Source organism: Gilbertella persicaria (genome assembly GCF_025201335.1).
Source record: "Gilbertella persicaria strain CBS 190.32 chromosome Unknown B0P05scaffold_78, whole genome shotgun sequence".
In the NCBI taxonomy this organism is placed as follows: domain Eukaryota; kingdom Fungi; phylum Mucoromycota; class Mucoromycetes; order Mucorales; family Choanephoraceae; genus Gilbertella; species Gilbertella persicaria.
The window spans coordinates 1-14,397 of record NW_026252039.1 but is presented as its reverse complement, the minus strand read 5'-3'; the positions used below and the strand labels follow the sequence as shown (position 1 = coordinate 14,397).

Sequence of the window (14,397 nt, the reverse complement as noted above, 5' to 3'; positions counted from 1 at the left end):
TGCGTTCCTTTTTGAGAAGAATAAAAAAAAAGTTTTTTTTTTTAATAACAGACAGAACAAGGTCTTTTAGCAGAAGTATTTCATTAGATCAAACAAAGAATAAGCTCCTTTCTTTCCTCTTTTTTTTTATTGATGATAGCAATGAAATTCTAGTTTCTTTTGGCTGAGAAAAGGCTCTTGAAGTTGTTGACCAAATCATCCAACATGGCCAAGATTTCATTTTCCCTTTCATGAATTGATTTGGTATCAAATTTATCATTCTTGCTATTTTTTTGATTTTGTTCCTGGTCTTCACCTTCTTCATCTGTAGGAAAATCATTCAAGTGTTCTTCAATGATATGTTGTCGATGGGTCTCTTTATCTTCACATTCAAACCAGCAGGAAGGACAAGCATACCTAATGATCGTTTCTGGGTCTATGTCCTTACTCTTGGTTATATAACTCACATTTCTCTCTTTAGGTCGCTTGAGTCCACTTGGTCTGGGTTTAACAAACATTTGATGACGATTCTTGAGATGATTGATAAGAGCACTAGGCGAAGAAAGCGTTTCTTCACAGTCAAAACAAAGGTGACGAAGGAATATTTTGCTAGATTGCATATGGATACATATAGAAAAAGTTCTTTTTAAACTGGGTATTTATATGTCTAAAGAGACACTCATTTCATTGTTCAAGTGTATTCTAAAAGTTATTTTTATGCTTTATTATTGAAAGTATTCATTATTTGCATTTGAAAAAAAAAAAATGAGTCATGAAAACTCAAAAACTATCGGTAATTAAACTTGATTATCTTTTGACATCTCTCTATGTGTCTTCTTTTTTTTTCTTTTATTACTCTTTCATCATGTTTCGTCTTTCTGGTGCTGCTCGTACTTATGCTCAACGTTGCTTTTACTCTACTAGCTATGAGCATCTCAGTGCCCGTAAACAGTCTTTGATTGCTAGTTCTGGTATTTATCCTTCTGGATTTCGTGCCAGTGGTGTGGCTGCTCTTATTAAGAAGAACAAGAACAAAGATATAGCACTCGTTGTGTCTGATTTACCTTGTTCTGGTGCAGCTGTGTTTACGACCAACAAATTCCAAGCAGCTCCTGTGCTTGTCAGCAAAGAAACCTTGGAACAAAACAACAACCAACTCTATGCTGTCGTGACCAACTCAGGCTGTGCTAATGCAGTGACAGGTGCTCAGGGTATTCTGGATGCTAAGAAAATGCGTTCTGTAATGGACGAGCTTGTCCATCAACCCAACAGCGCCTTGACCATGTCTACGGGTGTGATTGGCCAGAACTTGCCTATGGACAAAATCGAGTCTGGTATTCGTGATGCCTTCACCAAGCTCTCAGATCAACATCAAGAGGGCTGGATGCATGCTGCTGAGGCCTTTATGACCACAGACACGTTCCCCAAGTTGCGTTCAGGTGAATTCGATTTACAGGAACAAAAATTTAGAATAGCTGGTATTGCAAAAGGTGCAGGCATGATTCATCCCAATATGGCCACGCTTTTAGGGTTCATGGTCACAGATGCTTATGTCAAGCCTGACTTGCTTCAAAAGGCACTCAAGTACGCTGTTGACAGAAGTTTCAATTCAATCAGTGTTGATGGCGATATGAGTACGAATGATACCATCTCTGTCTTGGCCAATGGTGCTTCCAAGGTCCGTATTGAATCTGAAGGCCCTGATTATGAAGCCTTTAGAGATCGTTTGACTGCATTTGCTGCTGAATTGGCTCAGTTGGTCGTGAGAGATGGTGAAGGTGCTACCAAGTTTGTCACGATTCATGTCAAGGTAGATAATATAGATAGAGTGAAATGTCATTCATATTAGATCATAGGGTGCTGAATCGTTTGAGAGTGCTAAGCAAGCTGCTTCTCATATCTCGACTTCTATGCTTGTCAAATCTGCTTTGTATGGGCAAGATGCTAACTGGGGCAGAATTTGTGCTAGTCTTGGTCACAGTGGTATTGATGTAGATCCTAAGCGAGTCAGTGTTACTTTTGTTCCTGCTGATGGCAGCCAGGACCTCCAATTGATGGTCAAGGGTGAACCTGAACAAGTGGACGAAGCAAGAGCTTTGGAGATTTTGAAGATGGAAGATTTGAACATCCAAGTTGACCTTGGATTAGGCTCAAGCGAGACCAAGTTTTGGACATGTGATCTGAGTCATGAATATGTCAGTATTAATGCTGATTATCGTTCATAAGATGCGATAAATTGTATGTGTGTGTATGTGTGTGTGTATTAAAAGCAGTTTATTTACATGTAATGTTACAAGATGTTCTTAATCATGCATAGATTGACTTTGTCGTTGACGAGACATGTATTCTTGAAGTGAGATCTTTTTTAACATTGGTTTGACAACCATGACCATGGCTGAATCATTACTGGTCTTGTTTTTATCTGTCATGTCTTGTTCTGCCAATAATTTCTTGTGTGATGTGTATTGCAAAAGCCATCGTTTCTTGGGTGGTGAAAAAGCATTTGAATGTACAGGTGCCTTTTGGTTGTCTTCATCAGAAGAGAAAATGGCTTTCTTGGCTTTCTTTTTTGTCCTATCTAAGTGATGATGATGTTTATGTTTTTTGCCTTTCAAAGTATCCACCTCTTTCTTAAGTTCATCCTTTAAATACTCTATTAGACATTCATCCTTGTTCTCGCAAGCACAGTCACCAAACTCTTTCGTGATCAAGTCCATCATCTCTTTCAATGAACCCCTTTCTTCTGGCTTAATTTCCACTTGGTAACTCTCATGACGAAAAAAGTCCTTGTTTTTTTGGTACATCATCACTTTTGTATTCCAGTCCCAACCCAGAGTGATTTCTTCACCACGTCCTACTTGTTCGTTTGTATAGATACCCATATGAATCATTTGATCATGACTGTTATGAGGTAAGATAATACTCTTGAGCTCAGCATTTGGAGAACAAGAACGGCGAATGTACCGACTGTCATTGCCTAAGGACCGAGCATCAATACAGATATCCAACGCACGATAAAAAAGACATGCGCCAAGGGTGTCCCCAATAACTGATACTTGTTGGCAGGATTGTTTTTATAAGCTGATTTTCGCATGAGTTCACCCGTCACTTCCATCAGATACCGATTTTTTGGAATATGAATATCAGCAAAAAGTCCCTTTTGAGTATGGGTTTTCTGTCTTTGCAAAAAAGATCCACGCAAGGCCTTTTGGATGGGTTTGATAGTAGCTTTAGGAATGACGGGTAATAACAAATCACTTTCCATAACCGTGATTGAGTCTAGTCCTTTATGCGTATTGGATGTGATCGGACTGGCTTTTGAAGTGTTTGATTTATAGAGGTCCATCCATTGTCGATGTATTTCTTTAAATAAGTCCATCACAATACGTTCTTTAAAGACACTCTTGTTAGTATAGGTAAATTGATTTAGTAAAAGGATGTCATGGTCACCATCAAAACGAGTGCCAACAGGCTTTTGAAGCTCTATGTAGATAAGTCAACCATGTCATATCTATATTTCCTTACTGGATTTTTTTTTCATGCAGCGATAACAAATGTAATGGTCTGGTATTTTCGTCTTTTTGATTTTCACGCACTCAGCATGCTGCCATTTTTCGCAGTCTTCACATTGAATAGTAAAACCATCATCACTCATATCGTCGCATATACATTGTATGGAGCCTTCTTCTTCTTCCTCTTCTTCTGTACTAGAGTATTTCATTGGTAATTCGTTTGTAGTAGGTTTTGATTTTAATTTTGACATTCTTTTTCTTTTATATATGAGCAAATAAGTGATTTTTTAAGATACAAGTAAGTTGTGAATACATAAAGAAAAAGAAAAGAGTAGCGTTGAATATCGCAGCACACACACACACACACACAAAAAAAAAAAAAAAAAAAAAGCATTGAGAAAAAAAACAATCAATCGACATAGTATTCCTCGGACAAATAAATACAGGTCATTTTCCGGATATTTGCCCGGACGATGACATTTGCATGATAGCCTTGTGAATTTTATTGACATTGTTTGTAAGACTCTAGTTGTTTCTTTTTCTTTCGAGTACTTTCGTTTCTTCTGCAAGTATGTTTTCTTGTTGTTCTTTTGTGTATTGTAGACCTGGAAGTGATTCCAACACTTGTTTTGCATGTTCAAACTTTTCTTCTAATTGAGTCACAGACTTGCCAACAGCATCAGCATTGTTTCCGTTTAATAAGAGATCCACAATCTGGTTGAACTCTTGAATAAAAGAAAAGTCTGATTTCTTAAATAATGAAGTTAAAGTTTCTTTTTGTGGTGATTCCATAAAATAAAAGGTATATATATATAAAAAAAAAGAGAGAAAAAGAGTCTTAAATACTGTTTTTACACTTCAATTCAGACGATGCTAGTTTTTTTCTGGACGAATCAAAATTAATTTTCAGATGCTCTTCTTGCCTATTTTGGACGAAATAAAAATGAAAATTAGACAGAAAAAGAATTAGCTTTTTGGATGAATGAGAGTTTACATTTAGACATTTATCTGTAAAGGGAAATCAATTGTTAGAGAAGCAATATCAAAATGACTGGTTATTGTGGTTTTTTCGGACTTTTTAAATAAAAAGATTGAATATAGAAATTATAAAAAAATAAAGAGACATGTAGAAAGTACTTTGAGACCGTTTATAAATGTTTATTAAGGTAAAAGTTTGAGAGAGATTTTTTATATTCTAGGTTTATATATGATTTGGATTATGTCCTTAGATGTAACTTGAGATAGGACTTGATGAGCTGAAGGTTATATTAGATGGAATAAGAGTATTGGCTTTCTCAATAAAATATACTTTGCGAACCATCTTTACAGTTATTTATCATTCATAGATGAGATCTGTTTACTGGTTCCTGGATTATATGACTCTATTCCGTAGGAGTGTAAATGTTGATTCAGCTATATCATTGTTTAGAATGAACTCAGTTTTATTGCTATCAAACTATGACTAGCTAGCATAATAATAATAATAATAATAATAATAATATATGACAAATGTTCTTGTTATGAGAAAAGATTTATTTGTGATAATATACTTTTTTTTATTTAAAGTCATTTATACCAGATCATCAACAATAGTTAGATTGATTTGTTTGTTATAATGTTTTTTTTTTAACGAGATTCATCTCATTAAAGAAAAATTAAGTTTTCCATCTGCTCCAAGAAACTGGCCACGAAGGTATAATCATTAAGTGTTCAATTGATATGGCCATATTGGTCACTAAACCTATCTAATAGTTGGTACCAGAAAAAGAAAGAGAAAGCAGCCTGAAATACTGAAAAAAATAAAAAGAGCAGCAAAACGTCAAAGGAATCAAGCTAAAGTTAATCTAGGGGGTAATATGCAAGAAGTGTGAACTTTCTGGCCACTCTTCTGCACGTTCACCTCTCTGCTCATTTTACATTACGAGTAAGTCAAATACTATGCTTTAGAATCTTGGGCCAAATTACACTGTTTACGCTCGTAAATTACCTTTTCAAAATTGTGTCAAGGAAGAATATCAAAACATATTGAAGCAGAAAATAACCTCGTGTTGTAGCGCTATAAGAGAGATAGTGTTTAGAGCCAAACTTTTTGTGAACTTGTATCTTTCGAAAACCTTAAATGAATCCGTATCTGATGGTATTTTTCGGCAACAGTTTTGGTATCCTGTTTGTCAACTGGTGAACAATAGTGAACCTAAAAACACCAAGCTTCTGCCACAAAATTTTTTACAAGAATGGATAACTTCAAAGCTGGAAATCCTAATGCCACTTTTAATGAAGATTTGTTTGGGGGAGCTAGCCAGTGCATTACTGAAGCCTGCAAGAAGCTGGCAACCGCCTACGAGAATGCAGTTGTAGAAAGAATTGAAAATATATTGAGAAGATTTTTGCAATATCAAATTCAAATTATGTTTGTTGTAAGAGCTAATAATCACATCCATTTACTCTAAATACTTAAATATTATGCATATAGTCCATGGCTCCGAAGGACGTCGATGACATTGTTACAGAGTATGGATATCAATATGTATGCCAAGGTGAAGCGGTATGGCCTGAACAGAAATCACTTGAAGACCCTATGATCAAACGAAGAATCGATGAACTATGCCTGCCACTTAAAAACAAACTCGATGCTAGAGTTAGTATAAAATCATTAGCTGATAACCCTGGCTTTTTTGTTCCTCTGTTGTTTCATATACTGGCTGTCTTTGAAAGGGAACATCAATCCCATAAAGCGTTTGACGTTAGAAGACTTCTTTTACCAAGGCTGTTCAATGTATTCCCTTCACCATCATGCCATTGGCGATCAGTGATAATTTCGGTCGATGCATTAGCAGCATTTCTTCCTGGTCAACCACTCCCCAGAGGGTATAATGATCAGCTGCATTTATTTTACAAGGTATTTGATTTTAAGCCGCTTAGAATTAAATCGTAAGTACATAGTAGTAAAGAATGTTTTTATATAATGATCATTCAAAATATATTTATTATTAGGATTGAATCTTTATTACTCACTGGATCAAATAAGAGGCTCTTTGGTAACCTGATCAAATCAGACGGTTTTTCTGTTAATTTCGTTTTTAACAAACGAACAATCAGAGGAAAACGTTTAACCAAGCAAATCAATCAAGTTGATCTGATCTTGGATGATTTTGAGCAGCATGAAGTTGACAGCCACTATTTACCAATAGCCGTAGATCCAGGAAGAAAAAGGGTTCTCACTGCATTTGCTGGTTCAAGTGGTAATATTAACGACTTCAGACAATATTCTATCAAGGAATGTTACCACTTGACAGGCTCTACAAAATTCTCAGCAGAGCAAGAAATATACTCACCAATAAGACTGCCAATGAATCACTGTATATGGAGTATGCCATTTATATGCTCAAAAACATTGGTCGTATTTTCAGTTTTTACAATCAAGAAACTGCAAAAGAAACCTTTTTCTTATACCAGGTTCGCCAACGAGCACCGGAGCAAATGGTGAAAACGTTTTTGGATGGTACCAAGAAATACAACAAGAAGTCAAGAGGAAACAAACGAAAAAGAGCAAAGAACAAAGGGAAGCGGAAGAAGAAGGGGAATAAGTCCGGAAAGAAGTATAAAGGAAAGAGAAAAATGGCACCGAAAACAACAGAAACAAGGTAAAAAGCTACTTGGGCATGGCTACGATAATTTTTATACTCATAAGTTTATGGTACTTAGAGAAGGCAATTTCTTTCAGTACAAACAGAAGGTACCACTGATAGCATCTGGTAGTAGCATGTTTGGGAAGAACCATGTGAAGATGAAAACGGTCCGGACTGGTGTCACTGGTCTTCTATACAGAACGTTGAAAAGAAGAGAGAGAGGACTGGTGACTTACTCGTTGTGGACATTGATGAATATTTGACATCCCAAATATGTTCCAAATGTGAAAGTAGGATTTTGGGTGGTTTAAGTGGTGCCCGCGGTAATAGTGTTCTCGTTTGCAAGACATGCAGAACATTATAGCAGCGTGACATCAACGCTAGTTTGAATATGATGAACATTGCTAAGTCAATTTGGAAGGGTGAAGGCCGTCCAGAACGATTCAAGAGAAATTAAAAAGAAAGGCAGTAATCGCCGTAATGAACACGGTATTTCCTTTGGGAATTAAGATTGTTATAGGTAAAATCATCTAACATACTATTGTACCTTCTCTAATAATTCTTCTCTTTCTGTTTAATTTCCATTTTTATTTCGTCCAAAATAGGTAAGAAAAACATCTGGAAATTAATTTTGATTTGTCCAGAAAAAAACTAACATCGTCTGAATTCAAAGTAGAAATACTGTAAACAGGATTTCACTCTCTTTTTTTTTGGAACTGAGTCAACTAAATTCACGTATGGATGCATAGAACATTGCTTGTATTTCTCATATATAGAATATAAAAAAAAATAGCATTTGCGCGCTTTATTTCTTTTTCTACTCAAATAAAGCAAAATTGACTCAAACAAGTCGATCTTTGATTGACAGTGTTATTGAGTGAATTAACGCTTTTTATTTCTCTCAAATCGCAAAACTGCCTCGTTTTGTTGTTGTTGATATTGAGTTATTTTATTTATTTATTTTTTGCTATTTAAAGAACTCTTGTTTTCTTCTGTTTTGTCTTTAAAAATGATCATCATTAACAATATTAAATACGCTTGTCAAAGTATGTTAAAAAGAATAAAACGATAAAAACTAATCTGCTTTTTTAGAATGTATCAAGGTAAGCAAGAAAATACAATTGTCAATTCAACGTATTCAGTAGGCTGTTAGGGACATCGATCTTCACGCTGTGAACATACAGAAAGACACTTAATGGTAGTCAGAAGAAAAGGCAGACCTGTGAGTCAATGCGAAGCATGCCGAGAATTACGCAAAGTAAGGCAAATTCATCAAAAATGTCACTGTTCAAACAAGAGAAATGCACCTTATATCATGTCGATTGAAGCACTTTTAATACCCTTTTTTAATAATTAAAAAAAAAAAAAAAGAAAAAGCCTCACTTTTTATGATGTAGCATCCATGACAACATCACGATCTACATCCATCACTTGTTGTTGTTGTTGTTGTTCTTGCTGGATGACATCAGCACTTTGACCAACAGGAATACGTTCATTGACTTGATCTTCAGGCACAGAGAAATGTCGACTACTTGTGTTTTCAGGCTTATTGATAAGCACCTTGTTTTTGTTTTCTTTTGTGTGCTTATAAAAACAATTGGGTCTAGTACATGCTCCATCAAATTTACACTAAGTTTATGAGTATCTCTTGTTTTCAACTCTCTACTTACAATCACATCAGATAATGGGTTAGGGTCTCTAGGATGAATAAAATGGCAGTCTGGTCGAGTACATGCATCGCCATTCTTACAAGGCACTTGCACACGCTGTGGTGTAAACGAAGGCTGTGTCTGCATAAAAAACGCTTGTTGTTGTTGAGGTGTTGGATGCATGTATGGACAAACAGGGTTGTTACAATAAGGGAAAAATTTACAAGGAATAGGTAATTTGGTCATCACAGGTAATGGTGGTTGGCTTGTTTCAGGGTGAATAAACATACATTCATTGGCCTTTTTGGGACAATTGGGAAAATCACTAGACTCCATGAGATGATGGCTACTTTAACTTTGTGTTACTTACCGACACACCTTACTAGGATGAAAGTAAGGACATTCTTTACCATTCTTACATGTTGGCCAATATTTACAGCGTTCTTTCTTTGTCTCTTCTGTAACAGGGGAAGGCTTGGGAATAGGCTTTGAAGTACCTAGACGATCAAAAACACTAGGTCTATCTTCTTGGCGCGATTCACGATGATCGTGGCGACGATCATGACGAGAAGAGTCACGTTCATAACGCGTTGAATGACGGACAGGTGAACGGGAACGACTACGAGAGCGATCAAGGCGATGAGGTGAACCCGAAGAAGTAAGACGAGGTCGATCTGAGTTGCTGGTATTGTTATTTAGTGCATGACCAAGTGCTCTACTGAAAATTCTGTTCTTGGGCTTTGGATCATGGGTTTCCATAGGTTCTTCTTGTTGTTGTTGTTGTTGTTGATGCGCGGCGGGCAAAGCACTTTCTAACTCGTGTTTACGAGCAAAGATCCATTGCGTCACATTGGGATCTACAATCATTAGTCTACTGGTTGTATAGTCTCTGTTCATTACCATAATCTGATCCAACCACTAACAATAGAAGTAAGCAACATGTCTCTTTTATTGAATGACTTACATTGACCGAGTTCATTATTCACTTCAACAGCATTCTTTCCAACTTGAACAAGATTGACAATGAATTCAGCAAGTGTACTATCTACATACAAACTTAGTCTTCAAAAATAAAGCAAAATAGCTTACCAGCCGCGTCTATATAGTCATAGGTCACACACTTGTTGTGAATTTCGTTCTAGATAGAAAGTAAATGAATAAGAACCGAGCCTTTTATAGAGTGTTTTCTTTACTTTTAATAATTCCCACTTTTCAGAGTCCATGATATCAATCAACAAAGCAAGCAAAAAAAAAAAAGTAAAAAAAAAGGCTTTTTTTTTTAGAATAAGGAGGTGACTGTCATTAGTCCGACATTGAATTTGATTGGCTGCATGCTTATTCAGAAAATCGGATCAAAAACACATTGTCCATAAAAAATAAATGGTAATACAATGCGCGCTCTTTCCAAAGATTCGTATCAATCCAGATTTTCCAAGTTTTTTCCAAGCTGTAGAACCTTAAAAAACAATTAAGAAGTATCGACTAGATCTGTCTTTTTATTCTATTTTAATATGATGTCGTTTATTTATCATGATCTAAACAGTATAAAATTATTATGTTGCTCGTGAGAAATGTTACACACTTAAAAAATCAGTTAACCCCAATCAAGCTATGCAATGTACGTTGGGAAAAAAAACTTGCTTATAAAGTTATCTCGCTTTATTCCTTTTCTTTTCTCTTCTTTTCTTTTTCTTTAAACTAATAGAAATGTCTGTGCAGAAAGATGTCTATAATCCAATCTTGTTTGAATGTGCTTGGGAAGTAGCCAATAAAGGTAATAAGAAATACACGCGTTTATGTGTATATTTATCAGTTTAAAGTGGGTGGTATTTATACTGTCATCAAGACAAAAGTGCCTGTTACTGTGCGTGAATTTGGCGACCGTTATTGCTTAATTGGCCCACTTTCTTACAAGACAGCTCCGATGGAAGTAGAAGCTCTCGAGCCACCTGCTGGTATAATCCGGGAAACATTGGAAGCAATGTCAAATCAAGGTGTGCGCTATCTATTCGGTCGATGGTTAGTAGAAGGCTCTCCTTATGTCTTGTTGTTTGATACAGGCAGTATGGGTCACAAACTGGATGAATGGAAAGGTGACCTTTGGCGTTCTGCTGGCATTCCTAGTCCCCCTAATGACCAAGAGACAAACGAGGCTATCTTGTTTGGCTACATTGTCGCTTGGTTTCTTGAACAAGTAGCCCAAAAGGTAAACAAAGAAAAAGATGTCTGTTTAGCCTAATAGGTTGTGTAGTACAAGGATCAATCCAACCAAGCTAACCCTAGTCCTGCCATCATTGGTCATTTCCATGAATGGCAAGCCGGTGTTCCTATCCCTTTGATCAAGCAGAGAAAGATAGATGTGGCCACAATCTTTACAACACATGCTACTTTGCTAGGTCGTTATCTCTGCGCTGGTTCAGTTGACTTTTATAACAATTTGCGTGATTTCGATGTGGATCAAGAAGCTGGGAAGCGTGGTATTTATCATCGCTATTGTATTGAGCGCGGTGCAGCTCACTGTTCGGATGTGTTTACGACAGTGAGTCATATCACGGCTTATGAAAGTGAACACTTGTTGAAGCGTAAACCAGGTAAGGTTCGTTTGTTTTAAATGTTTCCTAAACATACATTGCTATAGACGGTGTCCTGCCGAATGGTCTTAATGTCGTTAAATTTCAAGCGGTTCATGAATTTCAAAACAAGCATGCACTTAACAAGGAAAAGATCAATGATTTCGTTCGAGGACACTTTTATGGTCATTATGACTTTGATTTAAACAACACTGTCTATTTTTTTACTGCTGGTCGATATGAATTCCGTAATAAGGGTGTGGACATGTTCGTTGAATCACTTGGACGTAAGTAATGGTTCTTGTTTTTTTTTTTTTTTTTTTTTTTTTTTTTTTTTTTTTTTTTTTTTTTTTTTTTTTTTTTTTTTTGATGCTCATTTGTCTAGGTTTGAATGATCGTTTAAGGGCTGCCAAGTCCAACACGACTGTCGTTGCTTTTATTGTCATGCCTGCTGCTACTCATTCTTTCAATGTGGAAGCTCTTAAGGGACAAGCTGTTACGAAGCAATTGAGAGAAACAGTCAATGAAATTCAAAGTCGTATTGGTAAACGTATCTACGAAAGTGCTTTAAGGGGAGAAGAAGTGGACCCTGCAGAATTCTTACATGATGAAGACAAAGTGTTGTTGAAGCGTCGTGTGTTTGCACTCAAGAACCATAGTTTGCCTCCTATTGTGACTCATAACATGGTAGACGATGGTATGGATCCCATTATCAATCAACTCAGAAGACTTCAGTTATACAACAAGGGCGACGATCGAGTCAAGGTTATTTTCCATCCTGAGTTCTTGAATGCCAATAATCCTTTATTGGGTCTTGATTATGAAGACTTTGTACGTGGCTGTCACTTGGGTGTTTTTCCTTCTTACTATGAACCCTGGGGCTACACACCTGCTGAATGTACTGTGATGGGTGTACCTTCTATCACAACTAATTTGTCTGGTTTTGGGTGCTTTATGGATGAAAACATTGAAAACTGTGAAGACTATGGTATCTATATTGTTGATCGACGACTTAAATCTGTGGAAGAGTCTATTCAACAACTCTGCGAACAAATGTTTCGGTTCTGCCAAAAGACGCGTCGTCAACGTATCAATCAACGTAACCGTACAGAACGTCTATCGGATCTCTTAGACTGGAAGCGTATGGGTCTCGAATACATCAAGGCACGTCAATTGGCTTTACGTCGTGTCTATCCAGACTCATTTGTGGACGACGATGATCAATTTGATATGGATACGACTGTCAAGAAGATCCCCAAGCCATTATCTGCACCTGCCAGTCCTCGTATTCGTAGCTTAGTCAATGGATACTTCAATGATGATGATGAGGAAGAAGAAGAAGAACAACAACAAGAATTGTTGATACCCTTACCCAAAAAGGAATTCCCTGCACTTCATAAAAAAGGAGACGGTGCTTCAAGAGAAGAAGAATTATTAAGAGAAGGTGATATTATGACATTGAACAAGCTTACTTTGGAAGAAAAACAACAAAGACATCACTAAGATATAAAAGGAAAAAAAAACTTTTTTAATTCAGCATCCTTCATCCTAATAAAGCATTTTTTCTCTTTCTTTTTATTATTACTATTATTATTATTATGCCTGTAGCTGTTAAACCTTTGCCTGTTACTGTCTTTACTGGTTTCTTGGGAAGTGGTAAAGTGAAAGTTGAGTTTATAAAAGTTACTCGTCTAAACTACTTTGTCAGGTAAAACAACCCAGATCTTGAACTTGCTCAACCGTGTTCCTAAAGACTACAAAGTGTGTTTATTAAAGAATGAATTTGGAGATATTGCTGGTATTATATTTTGATATTGATTTTGTTGATTTATCATGTTGTAAGTCGATAGTCAGTTGGCAAAAGAAACCAACGTAGGTGTGCAAGAAATGGTCAATGGTTGTATGTGTTGTGTCTTGGTTGGACAAATGAAACTAGCTCTTCAAGAATTAAGAGGTAAACAAAATAGACATCTATCATTTGACTAATAATCAACAAGATCAATACAATCCTGATAGAATCATTATCGAAACCAGCGGTTCAGCTTTTCCTGGTAAGAAAAAAAAATTATCAGCTGTTGACTAAAGATCCATCTGATAAGCACCTATCGCTTGGCAAATCAGAGAAATGGCAGACGATGGTTTTGTTCTAGACTCAATTATTACCGTAGTTGATTGTGAAAACTTTAAAGGTTATGAGGATACAAGCTATACTGCTAAATTACAAGCACAATATACTGATGTGATCTTGCTCAACAAGCATGAATTGGTCAATGAACGTCAATTGGACGACGTACTTGACCATGTCAATGTGCTCAATACAGACACACCCAAGGTCAAGTGTGACAAGAATGGCGTTTCGCCTGATCTTGTGTTTGGACTCGATACACAGTTATTTAAAGTGGGTTATGATAAGCACAAAACGTTAGAGGAATCTGTTTTTGACCCTCATCATCAAGAAAACGAAGTTGATCTCATTCAGATTTTGCAGTCTGTAAATGATCAGAGATTGTCTTTAGCAGCATTCGAGGACTTTTTGAAATCGATGCCCAAGGAAGACATCTATCGTATCAAAGGGTTTATTCGTCTGCAAGATGCTCCATTGTCTATTGTGAATCACGCTTTTGGTCGCTGGACCTTAACACCTGTTGAAAATGAAGATACTCTGGAAAACACAAAAGATGTTCAAATCAAAATTACTGTGATGGGTCAAGATCTTAGAATGTATACAGAAAAAGTAAAGATTTTACTTCATGGTGGACAAGGTGACATCAAATTGACGCCTGCACACCGTCATTAGATTATTTGTAGAATAAAAACATATAGAAGGTTGTGTTCTGCCTTTGGCTAAAATTTATTATCATGTTTCAATGATTCAAACATGCTCCTTATTGGTGCTAGAAATCAAATGTTTGGGATTGATGCTAGTTCAAAACTAAGCATAAAAGGCCCATTTTTACTTGATCAAATCATACAAATGAGACTGTACGATTGAAGATCTTTACTGTAGAAAAATCGAGTCATTCAATTGGTAACACACAGTAGTTCGTAGCATGTTTAA

At 36.4% G+C, this 14,397-nt stretch overlaps 10 protein-coding genes across 10 annotated transcripts; 6 read left to right on the top strand and 4 right to left on the bottom strand.

Annotated features, from left to right (window-relative positions):
- Positions 1-70: 70 nt before the first annotated feature.
- On the bottom strand, positions 71-803 carry B0P05DRAFT_564972 (uncharacterized protein). The gene has a single exon (XM_051580905.1). The coding sequence runs from the start codon at positions 597-599 to the stop codon at positions 150-152; it is 450 nt and encodes a 149-aa protein (XP_051429397.1). The 5' UTR covers positions 600-803; the 3' UTR covers positions 71-149.
- Positions 804-810: 7 nt separating this feature from the next.
- Positions 811-2,267, top strand: B0P05DRAFT_564970 (ArgJ family protein). Its single transcript, XM_051580904.1, has 2 exons — positions 811-1,789; positions 1,836-2,267. Exons 1-2 carry the CDS (start codon positions 845-847, stop codon positions 2,202-2,204), a joined length of 1,314 nt encoding a protein of 437 aa, XP_051429396.1. The 5' UTR covers positions 811-844; the 3' UTR covers positions 2,205-2,267.
- On the bottom strand, positions 2,221-3,896 carry B0P05DRAFT_564969 (uncharacterized protein). The gene is made up of 5 exons (XM_051580903.1): positions 3,845-3,896; positions 3,505-3,749; positions 2,989-3,462; positions 2,604-2,956; positions 2,221-2,543 (listed from the first exon to the last, which is right to left on the bottom strand). The coding sequence occupies exons 1-5, from the start codon at positions 3,883-3,885 to the stop codon at positions 2,283-2,285; spliced, it is 1,374 nt and encodes a 457-aa protein (XP_051429395.1). The 5' UTR covers positions 3,886-3,896; the 3' UTR covers positions 2,221-2,282.
- On the bottom strand, positions 3,890-4,554 carry B0P05DRAFT_564966 (uncharacterized protein). The gene is made up of 2 exons (XM_051580902.1): positions 4,044-4,554; positions 3,890-4,014 (listed from the first exon to the last, which is right to left on the bottom strand). Exons 1-2 carry the CDS (start codon positions 4,281-4,283, stop codon positions 3,994-3,996), a joined length of 261 nt encoding a protein of 86 aa, XP_051429394.1. The 5' UTR covers positions 4,284-4,554; the 3' UTR covers positions 3,890-3,993.
- A 1,171-nt stretch (positions 4,555-5,725) lies between these two features.
- B0P05DRAFT_576127 (uncharacterized protein) lies at positions 5,726-7,139 on the top strand (the record flags this gene model as incomplete). The annotated part of the gene is made up of 4 exons (XM_051581683.1): positions 5,726-5,908; positions 5,965-6,422; positions 6,486-6,733; positions 6,769-7,139. The coding sequence occupies 4 exons, from the start codon at positions 5,726-5,728 to the stop codon at positions 7,137-7,139; spliced, it is 1,260 nt and encodes a 419-aa protein (XP_051429393.1).
- On the top strand, positions 7,094-7,492 carry B0P05DRAFT_564960 (uncharacterized protein; the record flags this gene model as incomplete). Its single annotated transcript, XM_051580901.1, has 1 exon — positions 7,094-7,492. A coding segment is annotated over exon 1 (166 nt), but the record flags the coding sequence as incomplete, so codon positions are not given.
- Positions 7,493-8,091: 599 nt separating this feature from the next.
- Positions 8,092-8,525, top strand: B0P05DRAFT_519558 (copper fist DNA binding domain-containing protein). Its single transcript, XM_051575742.1, has 3 exons — positions 8,092-8,166; positions 8,213-8,223; positions 8,274-8,525. Exons 1-3 carry the CDS (start codon positions 8,130-8,132, stop codon positions 8,475-8,477), a joined length of 252 nt encoding a protein of 83 aa, XP_051429391.1. The 5' UTR covers positions 8,092-8,129; the 3' UTR covers positions 8,478-8,525.
- B0P05DRAFT_564951 (uncharacterized protein) lies at positions 8,462-10,010 on the bottom strand. The gene is made up of 7 exons (XM_051580900.1): positions 9,963-10,010; positions 9,859-9,907; positions 9,734-9,814; positions 9,670-9,687; positions 9,140-9,626; positions 8,791-9,094; positions 8,462-8,749 (listed from the first exon to the last, which is right to left on the bottom strand). The coding sequence occupies exons 1-7, from the start codon at positions 9,990-9,992 to the stop codon at positions 8,507-8,509; spliced, it is 1,212 nt and encodes a 403-aa protein (XP_051429390.1). The 5' UTR covers positions 9,993-10,010; the 3' UTR covers positions 8,462-8,506.
- Positions 10,011-10,476: 466 nt separating this feature from the next.
- On the top strand, positions 10,477-12,842 carry B0P05DRAFT_592419 (glycogen synthase; the record flags this gene model as incomplete). The annotated part of the gene is made up of 5 exons (XM_051582987.1): positions 10,477-10,543; positions 10,590-10,975; positions 11,021-11,360; positions 11,408-11,626; positions 11,725-12,842. The coding sequence occupies 5 exons, from the start codon at positions 10,477-10,479 to the stop codon at positions 12,840-12,842; spliced, it is 2,130 nt and encodes a 709-aa protein (XP_051429389.1).
- A 44-nt stretch (positions 12,843-12,886) lies between these two features.
- On the top strand, positions 12,887-14,193 carry B0P05DRAFT_564939 (CobW/HypB/UreG, nucleotide-binding domain-containing protein). The gene is made up of 5 exons (XM_051580899.1): positions 12,887-12,995; positions 13,048-13,137; positions 13,183-13,293; positions 13,337-13,390; positions 13,439-14,193. The coding sequence occupies exons 1-5, from the start codon at positions 12,938-12,940 to the stop codon at positions 14,134-14,136; spliced, it is 1,011 nt and encodes a 336-aa protein (XP_051429388.1). The 5' UTR covers positions 12,887-12,937; the 3' UTR covers positions 14,137-14,193.
- Positions 14,194-14,397: the final 204 nt, after the last annotated feature.

What these genes read in the sequence shown, in the direction of transcription:
- B0P05DRAFT_564939 (XM_051580899.1), top strand. Translation starts at nt 12,938, where the DNA reads ATGCCTGTAGCTGTTAAACCTTTGCCTGTTACTGTCTTTACTGGTTTC. An exon ending in TACTGGTTTCTTGGGAAGTG is followed by an intron (nt 12,996 to 13,047) that starts GTAAAGTGAAAG and finishes CTACTTTGTCAG; the next exon opens with GTAAAACAACCCAGATCTTG. An exon ending in TGAATTTGGAGATATTGCTG is followed by an intron (nt 13,138 to 13,182) that starts GTATTATATTTT and finishes TCATGTTGTAAG; the next exon opens with TCGATAGTCAGTTGGCAAAA.
- B0P05DRAFT_564970 (XM_051580904.1), top strand. Translation starts at nt 845, where the DNA reads ATGTTTCGTCTTTCTGGTGCTGCTCGTACTTATGCTCAACGTTGCTTT. An exon ending in TTGTCACGATTCATGTCAAG is followed by an intron (nt 1,790 to 1,835) that starts GTAGATAATATA and finishes ATTAGATCATAG; the next exon opens with GGTGCTGAATCGTTTGAGAG.
- B0P05DRAFT_564972 (XM_051580905.1), bottom strand. Translation starts at nt 599, where the DNA reads ATGCAATCTAGCAAAATATTCCTTCGTCACCTTTGTTTTGACTGTGAA.
- B0P05DRAFT_564951 (XM_051580900.1), bottom strand. Translation starts at nt 9,992, where the DNA reads ATGGACTCTGAAAAGTGGGAATTATTAAAA. An exon ending in TGACTATATAGACGCGGCTG is followed by an intron (nt 9,815 to 9,858) that starts GTAAGCTATTTT and finishes GTTTGTATGTAG; the next exon opens with ATAGTACACTTGCTGAATTC. An exon ending in CATCCTAGTAAGGTGTGTCG is followed by an intron (nt 9,095 to 9,139) that starts GTAAGTAACACA and finishes CATGGAGTCTAG; the next exon opens with TGATTTTCCCAATTGTCCCA.
- B0P05DRAFT_564966 (XM_051580902.1), bottom strand. Translation starts at nt 4,283, where the DNA reads ATGGAATCACCACAAAAAGAAACTTTAACTTCATTATTTAAGAAATCA. An exon ending in TACTTGCAGAAGAAACGAAA is followed by an intron (nt 4,015 to 4,043) that starts GTACTCGAAAGA and finishes AAACAACTAGAG; the next exon opens with TCTTACAAACAATGTCAATA.
- B0P05DRAFT_519558 (XM_051575742.1), top strand. Translation starts at nt 8,130, where the DNA reads ATGATCATCATTAACAATATTAAATACGCTTGTCAAA.
- B0P05DRAFT_564969 (XM_051580903.1), bottom strand. Translation starts at nt 3,885, where the DNA reads ATGCTTTTTTTTTTTTTTTTTTTTTGTGTGTGTGTGTGTGT. An exon ending in TTTTGTGTGTGTGTGTGTGT is followed by an intron (nt 3,750 to 3,844) that starts GTGCTGCGATAT and finishes CATATATAAAAG; the next exon opens with AAAAAGAATGTCAAAATTAA. An exon ending in GCATGTCTTTTTTATCGTGC is followed by an intron (nt 2,957 to 2,988) that starts GTTGGATATCTG and finishes CTCGGTCCTTAG; the next exon opens with GCAATGACAGTCGGTACATT.